Source organism: Kogia breviceps, chromosome 7 (assembly GCF_026419965.1).
Source record: "Kogia breviceps isolate mKogBre1 chromosome 7, mKogBre1 haplotype 1, whole genome shotgun sequence".
NCBI lineage: Eukaryota > Metazoa > Chordata > Mammalia > Artiodactyla > Physeteridae > Kogia > Kogia breviceps.
The window spans coordinates 37,995,489-38,010,201 of NC_081316.1; the positions used below are offsets into that span (position 1 = coordinate 37,995,489).

A 14,713-nucleotide genomic window follows, 5' to 3' on the forward strand; every position below is an offset into this window, starting at 1 on the left:
TACAATTATCTGGGACTGGGCAGACAAAAGCCTAACACTGTGACCTCCCTCCCGATAAAGATGGGCTACTCTATGACATCTGGAAACCAGTATTGGCTAAAACATGTTCCTTAGTGGCTGGGTTATAACTGAGCCTCCAGATCAGTTAGATTTCTGCATTTACGGAAATGACCTCTAGTGGTCCCTGTAACTGGAAATATATGGTACAATATATGGGTAAGGGACATTTTTGTTAAGATATGAAATGATACTGTAATATTAACATATGTTTCATTTACTAGGCATTAACTTAATCTCTTATCCAAAGCTATGTGGCATAACAAAGGTTTGTAGGTCCACTTAAGGAAATTTAAGAATATGAAACAGGGCTTCCCTGGTGGCGCAGTGGTTGAGAATCCGCCTGCCAATGCAGGAGACACGGGTTCGTGCTCCGGTCCGGGAATATCCCACATGCCGCGGAGCGGCTGGGCCTGTGAGCCATGGCCGCTAGGCCTGTGCGTCCGGAGCCTGTGCTCCGCAACGGGAGAGGCCACAGCAGTGAGAGGCCCGCATACCGCAAAAAAAAAAAAAAAAAAAAAAAAAAAAAAAAAAAAAAGAATATGAAACATACCAATAAAAATTATCACACTGAAAAGATATTTTGGGATATTGACCTGAAACTTCCAATTGATGTGGAAATAGTTTGACTAGAAGAAGAAATAAATTTGCTTTAGAGAAACTGAACACACAAATGCATCTATCAATAACTTTAATAAGGCACAAGTGATAGTAAATAAAAGGGCAAAATAAGATAGTCCAATCAGTTAAGAATTACCAAAACTTCTGGTGAGGGATTTTGGTTACCTATTAGATCTTATAGATCCTGGTGATTATAGGTGTATACAAGCTTGTTTTTTTTCTATGTGTAAAATATTAGGACATGTTTGTCATAGGAACTATGAAGAATATATGATACAAAGATAATCACCCAGGTCATGGGTAAATGGTTAACAGCAGGTATGGACCCTTTCCAAAAAGGCAGGAGTATCTGGGAAGATGACTTTGAGTTTGCTTTTTCACAAAACAGTTTTCTAGGGTTAAAAATCTAGTTAAATACTGGAGGATTCTAGGAAGATGGAGAAGTAGGAAGCACCAGGAATCTATCTCCCCAACTAGGCAATAACTGCACTGCCAGAATCTGTCTGATATAACTTTTGGGGGAACTGTGGAGTCTTCTGAAAGCTTGAAATTTCCAGGGGAAGGTTTGTATGTTAAACTGTGGTTAGTTTCAGCCAATTTCAGCCCTTAGCAGAGTAGCAGGGCTGTTCACATGTACCCAAAGCAGTTTGTGCACAGCCTGTGAAAAGCACCCTTTCCTCCAAATATCAGAGATCTGTTCTCTAATGACTGATTACTGCTTCTGATGACAGAGGTGTAGACAAAGAGGGCAAAGCCATTGTTGTTGCACCTCCCCACAACTGTTGCAAGCCTCTCCCCCTCTGTCTAAAGTAACCTCCAAGGAATGTAAAGGGCAGGCACCCTTTCCCCCTTCCCTTAATATTTCTTTTTCCCCTCTTGGGAGCCAGACGTTAAAGACCAGAACATACAAAAGCAGTTGCATATTTGGGAGAAATTTAAAAGTAACCACGTATGCCCAGGGAAAAGCACAGACCTAGAAACAACCTCAAAGACCTTAAGAGTACACTCCAGGTTGGTCCTTGGCACAGAAACAGCCGTCAACAATCAAAAAAACAAAAGCAATAACAATAACAACAAAACCCCAGCAAACCCTGGGGAAGGGATAGAATCTGATAAAGTTGTCATATTACTAGATTCAAACATCCAGTTTTCAACAACAGCAACAACAACAAAAAATCACAAGGCATACAAAGAAATATAAAAGTATGGCCCATTCAAAGGAAAAAAATGAATCAACAGAAACTCCCTGGGGAAAAAAAAAACTGATGGCAGATATACTAGACAAACACTTTAAAACAACTGTCTTAAAGATACTCAAAGAACTAAAGGAAGATGTAGAGAAAGTCAAGAAAATGTTGAGTGAACAAAATGGAAATATCAATAAAGAAATATAAAACCTAAAAAGTACTCCCACCCCAAAAAATTCTAGAGCTGAAAAGCACAATAACTGAAATGAAAAAAATCACTAGATGGACTAAGAAGCAGATTTGAGCAGGCAGAAGACAGAATCAGCAAACTTGAAGATAGGACAATGGAAATTACTGACTCTGAGGAACAGAAAGAAAAAAGACTGAAGAAAAGTGAAAAATCAGATCATCAGCAGATTTCTCACCAGAAACTTTGGAGCCCTGAAGGTACTGGGCAGATATATTTAAAGTGATAAAAAGAAAACAACTGTCAACCAAGAATCATATCTTATATCTGGCAAAACTGTTCTTCAGAAGTGACGGAAAAATTAAGACTTTGCCAAAGAAACTAAAGCTGAGGGAGTTCATCACCACTAGACCAGTACTGCAAGAAATACTCAAGGCAGTCCGGCAGGGTGAAATAAGCAGTAACTCGAAGCCATGTGAAAAAATAAATATCTCAGTAAAAGTAAATGCATGGGCAGTTATAAAAGCTAGTAATATTGTAACAATGGTTTATACTTACACTTTTTGTTTCCTGCATAATTTAAGAAACTAATACATTAAAAAAATTAGTTTAAAAGCTAGTATTACTATGACTTTGGTATATAACTCCCATTTTCAAATTTAAGAAACAATTGCATTTCAAAGAATTATTAGTTTATATTTTGGGGCAAACTGTGTAAAGATGCAATTTTGTGACATCAACAATCAAAAGGGGTGAGGATGGAACTATGAAGAAGCAGAGGTTTTGTATGTTATTGAAGTTAAGCTGGTAGAAATTCAAATAAGAGTATTATAACTTTAGGGTGCTAAAGGTAATCCCCCATGGCAACCAAAATGAAAATAGCTATTATAGGGCTTCCCTGGTGGCGCAGTGGTTGAGAGTCCGCCTGCCCATGCAGGGGATACGGGTTCGTGCCCCTGTCTGGGAAGATCCCGCATGCCGCGGAGCGGCTGGGCCCGTGAGCCATGGCCACTGAGCCTGCGCGTCCGGAGACTGTGCTCCACAACGGGAGAGGCCACAACAGTCAGAGGCCCATGTACCGCAAAAAAAAAAAAAAAAAAAAAAAAAAAAAAAAAAAAAAAGAAAAAGAAAATAACTATTATAGAGCTATTTTATATAGCTATTAAAATGAGACAGGAATTTAAATATTTCACTACAAAAAATAAACACAAAACAAGACAGTAATGCAGGAAATGAGAAACAAGAAGGTCTAAGGCATATAGAAAACAAATAGCACAATGACAGAAGCCCCCACTGTCAGTAATTACTTTAAATTTAACAAATTACACTCTCCAATCAAAAGAGACTGACAGAATGGATCAAAACACATGAGCCAAGTACATGCTGTCAACATGAAACTTACTTTAAAGCCAAAGACACAAATAGATTAAAAGTGAAAGAATGGAAAAAGATAGTTTATGCAAATAGTAACCAAAAGGGAGCAGGGGTGGCTATACTAATGTCAGATAAAATAGACTTCAAATCAGAAAAGTTTACAATAGGCAAAGAAGAGCATTACATACTAATTGAGGTTCAATTAAAAAAATGAAAGAAAATAAAACAATAATTATAAACATGTATGCATCTAACAGCAGACCATCAAAATACATGAAGCAAAAACTGACAAAACTGAAGGGAGAAATAGACAGTTCTACAATACTAATTGAATACTTCAATATTCAACTTTCAATAATGGATAGATCAATCAAACAGAAGGTAAGTAAGGAAAGAGAGAATTCAACACCACAGACCAACTAGATCTAACAGACAAACAGAACACTTTACCCAACAATAACAGCATCTACATTCTCCTCAAGTGCACATGGGATATTTTCGAGAATAGACCATACGTTATGCCACAAATTAAGTCTCAATAGATTTAAAAAGACAGGCATCATACAGAGTATATTCTCTGACAACGAGGTGAATTTATTTTTATTTTTTTTATTTATTTTTTTTTACGAGGTGAATTTAGAAATCAATAACAGAAGTAACACTGGAAAATTCACAAATCTGTGGAAATTAAAAAGCACACTCTATAACAACCTAATGGATCAAAGAAGAAAGCACAATGGAAATTAGGAAATACTTAGAGATGAATGAAAATGAAAACATAACATAAAACTTATTGGTCAGAAAGAAAGCAGTGCTAAAGGGTAAACTTATAGCCATATATGCTTACATTAAAAAAAAAGAAAGATGTCGATCTAATGTTACAACTTAAGGAACTAGAAAAAAAAGAACAAATTAAACCCAAATCTAGCAAATGGAAGTAAATAATGAAGATCAGAAATAACAAAATAGAGAATGGAAAAACAATAGAAAAAAATCAGTGGTTCTTTGAAAAGATCAACAAATCGACAACTTTTAGCTAGATGAATTAAGAAAAAAGAGAGGGCTTCCCAGGTGGTGCAGTGGTTGAGAGTCCGCCTGCCGATGCAGGGAAACACGGGTTCGTGCCCCAGTCCAGGAAGATCCCACATGCTGCGGAGCAGCTGGGCCTGTGAGCCATGGCTGCTGAGCCTGTGAGCCATGGCCGCTGAGCCTGCACGTCCAGAGCCTGTGCTCCACAACGGGAGAGGCCACAACAGTAAGAGGCCTGCGTACCGCAAAAAAAAAAAAAAAAAAAGAGACAGAGAGAAGACTCAAATTACTAAAATCAGAAATGAAAGTGGAGCCATTATTACTGATTCTAAGCATTACCCATTTACCAAGGCCAGACAAAGTCACTATAAGAAAAAAACTAGAGGTGGAGGCACCACATGGGCCCGGGCAAGCTTCTGGGTTGGAGCCGTACACCACGGCCTAGCATGTCGGAAGTGGGTGAGGAGCAACCCATGGAGACAATGGGCGCCACCGACAACAGACACAAGGCCACCCCTGAAGGTGAGTCACCGGCCGGCACGGGGGTCGCAGCGGGTGCTGAAGGCGGGAGCGCGGCGCCCCAGGCTGGCAACCAGAACAGCATGGAGGGCTACTAGATAAACGTCAGCAAGAACAAGAAGGATGCAGGAAAACTGTTCATTGGTGGCCTGAGCTGGGATACCAGCAAAAAGGACCTAAAGGACTATTTTACCAAATTTGGAGAGCTCGTTGACTGTACAATAAGAATGGATCCCAACACTGGCTGGTCAAGAGGGTTTGGGTTTATCCTCTTCATAGATGCAGCCAGTGTGGAGAAGGTTCTAGACCAGAAGGAGCACAGGCTGGATGGCTGTGTCATTGACCCCAAAAAAGCCATGGCCATGAAGAAAGACCCAGTAAAGAAAATTTTTGTGGGGAGCCTGAATCCTGAAGCCACTGAGGAGAAGATCAGTGAGTCTGGGGAGATTGAAGCCATTGAGATTTCAGTGTATCCAAAGTTGAACAAAAGACAGGGCTTTGTTTTCATCACCTTTAAAGAAGAGGAACCTGTGAAGAAAGTTCTGGAGAAAAAGTTCCACACCATCAGTGGAAGTAAGTGTGAAATCAAGGTGGCTCAGCCCAAAGAGGTTTATCAACAGCAGCAGTATGGCTCTGGGGGCCATGGGGGTGGCAACCAAGGGAACCGAGGCAGCGGTGGTGGTGGTGGAAGTGGAGGAGGTCAGAGTCAGAGTTGGAATCAGGGCTATGGCAACTACTGGAACCAGGGCTACGGACCCGGCTATGGCAGCTATGACTACTCACCTTATGGCTATCAGGCCCCAGCTATGACTACAGTCAGGGTGGTACAAATTATGGGAAGAACCAGCGACATGGTGGCCATCAGAATAACTATAAGCCATACTGAGGCTTTGGCAGGAGTGACCACACACACTTTGGATATCAAGTGAACACAGTTATGTACCAAATTTAACTTGGCAAACTTTCTATGGCCTTTCCCATGTGCATCTTCTTTAAAATTTCCCCCCTGGAAATCACTCTCCTATTTAATATTTCCAGAGGTCTAGTTATTTTAGGCAGCGAGGCTGTGGTGTCTCAAGAGGCCAGAGGGGCATTACAGGCTCATTTTTATTACCAGGTTACCCAGAACCAGATTGGAGTGTCTGCTTTCTGCTGCCACTCTGCAGCCTGGACCTGTGGACCCTGGTTGTAAAGAGTAAATTGTATCTTAGAAAAAAAAAAAAGAAAAGAAAAAAAACTAGAGACCATTATCCCTCATGAACAATGAGGCAAAAATCCTCAACAAAATACTAGCAAACCAAATTCAACAGTATTTAATGGATTATACACCATGATTTATTCCTGGAATGCAAGGATGGTTCAACATACTAAAATCCACCAATGTAATACACCACATTAAGAGAATAAAGGAGGGAAACCACATTATTGTCTCAACTGATGCATAAAAATCGGTTGACAAAATTCAACACCTTTTCACGATAAAAACACTCACGAAACTAGGAATAGAAGGAAACTACCTCAACATAATAAAAGCCATATATGAAAAACTCACAGTGAAGGTCATACTCAATGGTGAAAAACTAAAGCTTTTCCTTTAAGGTCAGGAATAAGGCAAGGATGCTCACTTTTGCCACTTCCATTCAACATAGTATTGGAAGTTCTATCCAGAACAATTAGGTAAGAAAGAGAAATAAAAGGCATTCAAATTGGAAAGGAAGAAATAAAAGTATCTCTACTTATAGATGACATGATCTTACATGCAGAAAACCGTAAAGATTCTATACACACACATAAAAAAACTGCTGAACTAATAAATGAATTCGGTAAAGTAGCAGGATACAAAGTCAACATTAAAAAATTGCATTTCTATATAATGACAATGAACAATCTGAAAAGGAAATTAAGAAAGCAATTCCACTTACAATAGCATCAAAAAGAACAAAATACTTAGGAATTATCTTAACCAAGGAGGTGAAAGACTTGTACAATGAAAACTACAAAACTTTGCTGAAAGGAATTAAAGAAGACATAAATAAATGGAAACACATCTTATGTTCATGGATTGGAGACTTAATATTATTAAGAGGTTAATACTACCCCAAACCATCCATAGATTCAGTGAAATTCCCATCAAATTCCCAAAGATATTTTTTGCAGTAGTAGAAAAACCCACCCTAAAATTCATATGGAATCTCAAGAGACTCTAAAGAGCTACAACAATCTTGAAAGCTGGATGACTCACACTTCCTGATTTCAAAACTTACTACAAAGCTACAGTAATCAAAATTGTATAGTACTGGTATCAAGACAAACATACAGTCCCAGTGGGACAGAATAGAAAGCCCAGAAATAAACCTACATATCTGACATTCAACTGATTTTCAAAAAGTGTGCCAAGACCACTGAATGGGAAAAGGGCAGTCTTTTCAACAAATGGTGCTGGGGAAACTGGATATCCACGTGCAAAAAATTAAAACTGTACCCTGACCTAACACCATTTACAAAAATGAATTCAAAATGAATCAAAGATCTGAACATAAGACCTAAAACTATGATACTCTTACATGAAAACACAGGGCAAAAGCTTCATGACATTGCATTTGGCAATGATTTCTTGGATAGAACACAAAAGGTAACAAGAGATAAAACAGACAAATGGACTTCATGAAAATTTTAAAGTTTTGCACATCAAAGACACTATAAAAAGAGTAAAAAAAGAACCTATGGAATGGAAAAAATATTTGTAAATTATCTGATGAGAGATTATATCCAGAATATAGACAGGACTCTTAAAACTCAACAACAACAATAACAACAAAACAAACAAACAACCCAATTCAAAAGTGGGCAAAAGACTTGAACAGACATTTCTCCAAAGAAGATATATAGATGGCCTATTAGCACATGACAAAATGCTCAGCATCACTAATTAGGGAAATGAAAATCAAAACTACAATGAGATACCACCTCACATACATTAGGATGAATACTATCAAACACAAGTGTTGGTGAGGATTTGGAGAAATTGGAATTCCTGTACACTACTGGTAGGAATATAAAATGGTATATAGCCACTGTGGAAAACAGTATGGTGATTCCTCAAAAAAACTAAAAATAGAATTACCACATGATACAGCAATTCCACGTATGGGTATATACCCAAAAGAATTGAAAGCAGGATCTTGAAGAGATATCTGTACACCCACGTTCATAGCAGCATTATTCACAATAGCTAAAGCATGGAAGCAACCCAAGAGTCCATCAAGAGACGAATGGATAAGCAATATGTAGTATATTTACATACAACAGAATATTATTCAGCTTAAAAAGGAAACTTTGACATATGCTATAACACAGATGAACCTTAAGGACATTATGCTAAGTGAAATAAACTAGCCACGAAAAGACAAATACTGTATGATTCCACTTATATGATATACTTAGAGTAGTCAAAATCATAAAAACAGAAAGTAGAAAGGTGGTAGCCAGTGCCTGGGGTGAGGGATTAATGGGGAGGGATTGATTCATAGATACAGAGTTTCAGTCTTAAATTATGAAGAGTTATGAGATGGATGGTGGTATGGTTACAGAAGATTATGAATGGTTTTTATACCATTGAACTATAAACTTAAAATGATTAAGATGATAAATTTTATGTTATGTGTATTTTATCACAATTAAAGAAATAGGAAAAAAGAAAATAAATACATAAATTATTTATGTATAAATTATTTAAGATAAATGTGGAATAGTAATCATAATGGAACAAAGTTATCAGCATTGCATATTATGTAACTCTTGATGTGTGCACTGCACCAGGACTAGAAGACTTGGAACAAGCATGCAAATCCTGAGGGCTATGTGACAAGAACTGTATTAAAAACTGCTGGGAAACAAAGGCAGTGGCTTTCCTGTGCTGGGGTAGTGTGCTCTCATGCTTTGCAACTGAGTGTGCCCCCTGTAGTGATGGGGCCTAGAAGCTACACCTGAGCATTTGCAACACCTCCTGAAGTAAATGCTAATATTCCATACTGTGTCTTCTGTCCAGTATCCTTTCACTAAGCTAGATAAACTTAATGCTAGTTTAAAGTCTATTATGTACTGTTAGTTTGACAGTCTGAACTCTAGACCACTATTGGTAGCCGTGTACAATAATCATTTTATTTTTTATAAGTGTGGTATAATTTGCCATTTAAACCATTTTAAGCATACAGTTCAATGGCATTAAGTACTTAAACAATGTTTTACCACCATTACCACCATCCTCTCCAGAACTTTTTCATCTTCCCAAACTGAAACTCTATACCCACTAAAGTGGTCATGTGCTTTAAGATCAGAAAACAATATATTTTTTTTAACTAAAAGTCATGTAGAGAATAAAACTAACCCATAATCACTTTTTTGTTATATTGTGTGCCTTTTTAGTCTCTGCCCTAATTCTTATACATTTTTGTAGGGTTGCTATCATAAATATACATTCAAAAGACATGTGGCTTTTATAGATTTAATATTCCAGTTTTGAATATCCAAAAGTGATTTCTAAGTTCTATAATTTTATTAATATGTATCTTGGTTAAAGCATGAAGGAGAATCACATATGCTATTCAGGGGATGTGTACAGAGTCAGACACTTCATTTATAAGTAAACCTAATTAGTTAACTTCTGATCATCTCCATCAGTTTCATGTTTCTTTTCATCAAGTCTTGTGAACTTAATCAGTTAATTAATCAGTTCTAGGTACCATTCTAAGCATTCTACACATACTAAGTCATTTACTCTTCATAATAGCCCTCTAAGGTTGGCTCTATTACTATCCTCATTTTAAATATGAGGAAACTGAGCTTTCAATATTTTAAATAACCTCCCAATATCACACCACTAATAAATGGTGAAGCCAGGTTTGAAAAAACCTGGGCAACATGGTTCCAAAGTCCATGCTCCTAATCACTATGCTATATTGTTCTCAAACACATATGAGTTCTAATGAAGTGAGAAGTATATTTTTCTATTTGAAAAATGCCCCCCAGAAGAAAGCTATGCATTATGTAAATCTGAATTGGGGGATTTTCAGAATGTTATTTATCTCACAAAAAGCAAAGATCAACTTTTATACTTTTTGTCTGCAAAATCTGTTCTTACAATTGATTATTAAGGCACTAAGAAAGTGAATGACTAATGTTACCTTCCAACAACTTGTTTATGGATATTTTTCCACTGGTCCTTGTCTGAATCAGTTCCTAAATTAGGGTCTAGAGTCTTCAGAGCAACACCAGCAACATTTACTCCACTCCATAAGGGCACTGAAAGAAATAAATCTCAGAAGGATCTCTTCTTCCCAGTACTGCATCAGTTGTTTAAGTTCAGTGGGTTTTTTAAGAATAAAGTTAGGTTACTACCTTACGCCATATATAAAAATAAGTTTCAAATAGACAAAAGAGGTAAAGGTAAAAAATAAAATTATAAAGTATTATAAAATATGTAGTAGAATTTACTTATAATTGTGTAATAAGGAGGCATTTTAAGCAAGATACAAATATAGAATCCACAAAGAAAATAATCTATAAGAAATGATAAAATATTATAAGAGGGAAAAGAGCAATAAATTAACACCATACTATTAAACCATACATGGTTTTTTAAAAATAAAATCATGGAATACTAAATGGGAGAAATTAAAACATATCTGGCAAAATAACTTTTTTAAAATATAAATTTATTTGTTTATTTTTGGCTGTGTTGGGTCTTTATTGCTGCGTGCGGGCTTTCTCTAGTTGCGGTGAGCGGGGGCTACTCTTTGTTGTGGTGCGCAGCCTTCTCACTGTGGTGGCTTCTCTTGTTGTGAAGCACGGGCTCTAGGCACACAGGCTTCAGTAGTTGTGGCATGTGGGCTCAGTAGTTGTGGCTCACGAGCTCTACAGCGCAGGCTCAGTAGTTGTGGCACACGAGCTTAGTTGCTCCACGGCATGTGGGATCTTCCCGGACCAGGGCTCGAACCCATGTCCCCTGCATTGGCAGGCAGATTCTTAACCACTGCGCCACCAGGGAAGCCCGCAAAATTACTTTTAATAATTTTCAGGAGGAAGAGCTAAGACAATAACACATGCCAACAAGGTCAAATTAAGGCACTAGTCAAAGAAGTATTTGTTTAAGTCAAATCAAAAGTATTTATTATACTATGACCCTTGAAGTATAAAGAAAAGAGAAGGGCTCATTAAATGTTTTGAATAAACAAATGGATGATTGAATAAATGAACAAATGGTGCCTATTCTCAACAGGTCTATTAGCATTATGGAAAGAAGACTTACACATATGACATAATTAGAGAACACTGTAAGTATAAAGTTCTAACTGTGTAGAAGAGATTAAATGTTTAAGTTAAGAAAAGAAAATGGTTCGTGTGACATAAGTAATAGCTTAAATCACATATTAAGTAATTTTATTTCTATGAAAAGTCAGGGAAAAACAAATCTAGAGTCAGAAAGTAGATTAATGGTTGCCTGGGGCTACAGAGGGGCTGAGCGCACGAGTGGGAGTTTTTTGGGGTGATGAACATTTTCTACAATTAGATTGTGGTGATAGTTGCACAACTCTGAATAAAAAGACAGTGAATTATACACTTTAAATGGGTAAAGTTTATGGGATGTGTTTTATATCTTAATAACTTTGTTTTTAAAATCACAATGAAACTGCTCTAGACAAAATAAACACTCACTGACTTTTAAAATAGCTATATGGGGCTTCCCTGGTGGCGCAGTGGTTGAGAATCCGCCTGCCGATGCAGGGGACACGGGTTCGTGCCCTGGTCCGGGAAGATCCCACATGCCGCGGAGCAACTAAGCCCGTGAGCCATGGCCGCTAGGCCTGCGCGTCCGGAGCCTGTGCTCCGCAACGGGAGAGGCCACAACAGTGAGAGGCCCGCATACCGCAAAAAAAAAAAAATAAAAAAATAAAAAAAAAAAAAATAAAAAAAAATAAAATAGCTATATGCTCTATGCACTATTTTATGAGAGGTAGCTAAATCAATGACACAAAAGGCTGAAAGTAAAGAAATAGAAAAAGTTAGTAATATGCCCAAAAAATAAGTGCTGTACAGCTATATTTAAGGGAAAAAAGCATTATTCAAGATAAGAAGTGTGATTATATAATGATAATGAGTTTACACTTACCACTTGAATCACCATGTTCTCCAATAATCCAACCATGGCAGCTTGTGGGATGTACACCCAACTTCTCTCCAATTAGATAACGAAAACGGGCAGAGTCTAGATTACAACCACTTCCAATTACACGAGTTGCAGGTAAGCCACTTATCTTCCAGACAACGTATGTCAAAATATCCACTAGGAAGAAATTTCTTGTTAGAAAAAGATTCATAGTAACTTCCTTTTACAATTTGATTTTTTGAATAGATAGACCAATTGTCTTAGAATCAAATACAGATTCATTACAGAGTTCAAAATGAAGCAAATCAACAAAGGAAAAAAGATAGTCTCTCAGATGGGTTTTTAAAAGATTAAATTATTCACCAGCAGAATTTTAAAACAAAAGATTCTTTTTTGAAATAACATATGTGCCTATCTGTACACTTAATAATCAGTGAATTATACCTCTTTAAGATCACCTAGATTTTTCCTCTCCATCATCACAGCCTCATCTAAACTATCAGAATCTCCTACCTAGAATAAGGCCACATGCAGGCTCAGGGCTATATGCAGGTGAGTGCATGCTCGGGAAAAACATGAGAAGATCCTAAACTTTAGCTCTGTCTAACCAAGAGGTTCTGTGAAAGCAGGAAGTGAAAGCTAAGGCACAGTTATAAACTGCCTGGCTAAGTGTTGAAGGCATGCCCCAATTTGCACACAGAGCCTTCCGGCAAAGACTGGGAGATATCTTTTGGTTCCAAATATTTAAGGAAAGTTCTGTCCAATCACTGGCTGACAACTAAACAAATAGAACAAAGGCTTCTGTGTTCATGTGTAATAAAGAATACAGATGACAGAATTAATTCCTAAAAGTCAGGAAACAAACAAACTACAAACATCAGCAAAGTAAACCCTGGGAGGGAAGAATTTGACTCACAGAGTTTTCTTGCTATACATTTTTAATGTCCAGTTTTTCAACAAAATAATTATGAGGCATTAAACAAAATAAGGAAATATGGATCATACAAAGGAAAAAAAGCAATCAATAGAAACTGTCCCTGAGTAAGCCCAGATATTGAACTATACTATCTTCAAGTCTACTGATTCTTTTTTCTGCCTTCTCAATGTGCTGTTTTGCCCCTCCAGTTAATTTTCACTTCAGTTTTTTGTTTGTTTGTTTGTTTGTTTGTTTTGCGGTATGCGGGCCTCTCACTGTTGTGGCCTCTCCCGTTGCAGAGCACAGGCTCCGGACGCACAGGCTCAGCGGCCATGGCTCACGGGCCCAGCCACTCCGCGGCACGTGGGATCCTCCCGGACCGGGGCACGAACCCGTGTCCCCTGCATCGGCAGGCGGACTCCCAACCACTGCGCCACCAGGGAAGCCCTTCACTTCAGTTTTTAACCTCAGAATTTCTATTCAGTTTTTTAAAAATAATTTCTATCTATTAATATTCACTATTTGGTGAGACACCAGTCTCATATTTCCTTTTGTTCTTTAGACATTGTTTGCTTTAGTTCTTTAAACATAGTTAAAACAGCTGATGTAAAGTATTTGATAAATCTTTATTCAATTACTCTGGCTAGAATTTCTAGCATGATGTTGAACAGAAGTGGTGAAAGGAAGCCTCACTGCCTTGTTCCTGGTCTTAGGGGGAAAACCATTTAGTCTTTCACCACTGAGTATAAGCCGAGATGTGGGTTTTTCATAAATATCTTTTTTGAGGTTGAAGAAATTTCCTTTTATTCATAAGTTTACTAAGAGATTATTTTTCAAAATCATAATTCAGTATAGAATTTTCTTTAATGTTTTTCTGCATTAGCCCCTTTATCATTATATAATATTCTTCTTTGTCTCCAACAATAATTTTTGTGTTAAAGTCTAATTTTTGTGATATCAGTACAGCCACTCCAGCTCTCTTTTGGTTCCTGTTTGTATGAAATATCTTTTTCTATCCTTTTACTTTCAGCTTATTTGTGTCTTTATTTTTTTTCTCTTTTTTTTCAATTTTTATTAGAGTACAGTTGATTTACAATGTTGTGTTAGTTTCAGGCATACAGCAAAGTGAATCAGTTATACATATACATATATCCACTCTTGTTTTTTTGTTTGTTTTTTTTTTTTTTTGGTTCTTTTCCCATATAGTCCATTACAGAGTACTGAGTAGAGTTCCTTGTGCTATACAGCAGGTTCTTATTAGTTATCTGTTTAATATATAGCAGTGTGTATATGTCATTCCCAGTCTCCCAATTTATCCCTCCCCTCCCCTTATACTCTGGTAACCATGTTTGTTTTCTACATCCATGACTTTACTTCTGTTTTGTAAATAAGTTCATTTGTACTCTTTTTTTTTAGATTCCACATATAAGCGATATCATATGATATTTGTTTTTCTGTGTCTGACTTATTTCATTCAGTTTGACAATCTCTAGGTCCACCCATGTTGCTGCAAATGGCATTATTTTGTTCTTTTTTATGGCTGAGTAATATTCCATTGTGTATACATACCATATCTTCTTTATCCATTCCTCTGTTGATGGACATTTAGGTTGCTTCCATGTCCTGGCTATTGTAAATAGTGCTGCAGTGAACACTGG

At 37.2% G+C, this 14,713-nt stretch overlaps 1 protein-coding gene and 1 pseudogene across 1 annotated transcript in view; one reads left to right on the forward strand and one right to left on the reverse strand.

Moving 5' to 3' along the window:
• The window catches only part of LOC131759557 (L-lactate dehydrogenase C chain), a 39,753-nt gene that overhangs the window by 2,433 nt on the left and 22,607 nt on the right, over positions 1 to 14,713 (reverse strand). The window contains exons 4-5 of the mRNA XM_059068884.2: positions 12,143 to 12,316; positions 10,158 to 10,275 (exon numbers count right to left, since the gene is read on the reverse strand). Coding sequence (XP_058924867.1) covers positions 10,158 to 10,275; positions 12,143 to 12,316 — 292 coding nt within the window. The remainder of the gene's footprint in view (positions 1 to 10,157; positions 10,276 to 12,142; positions 12,317 to 14,713) is intronic.
• On the forward strand, positions 4,902 to 5,860 carry LOC131759561 (heterogeneous nuclear ribonucleoprotein A/B pseudogene; annotated as a pseudogene).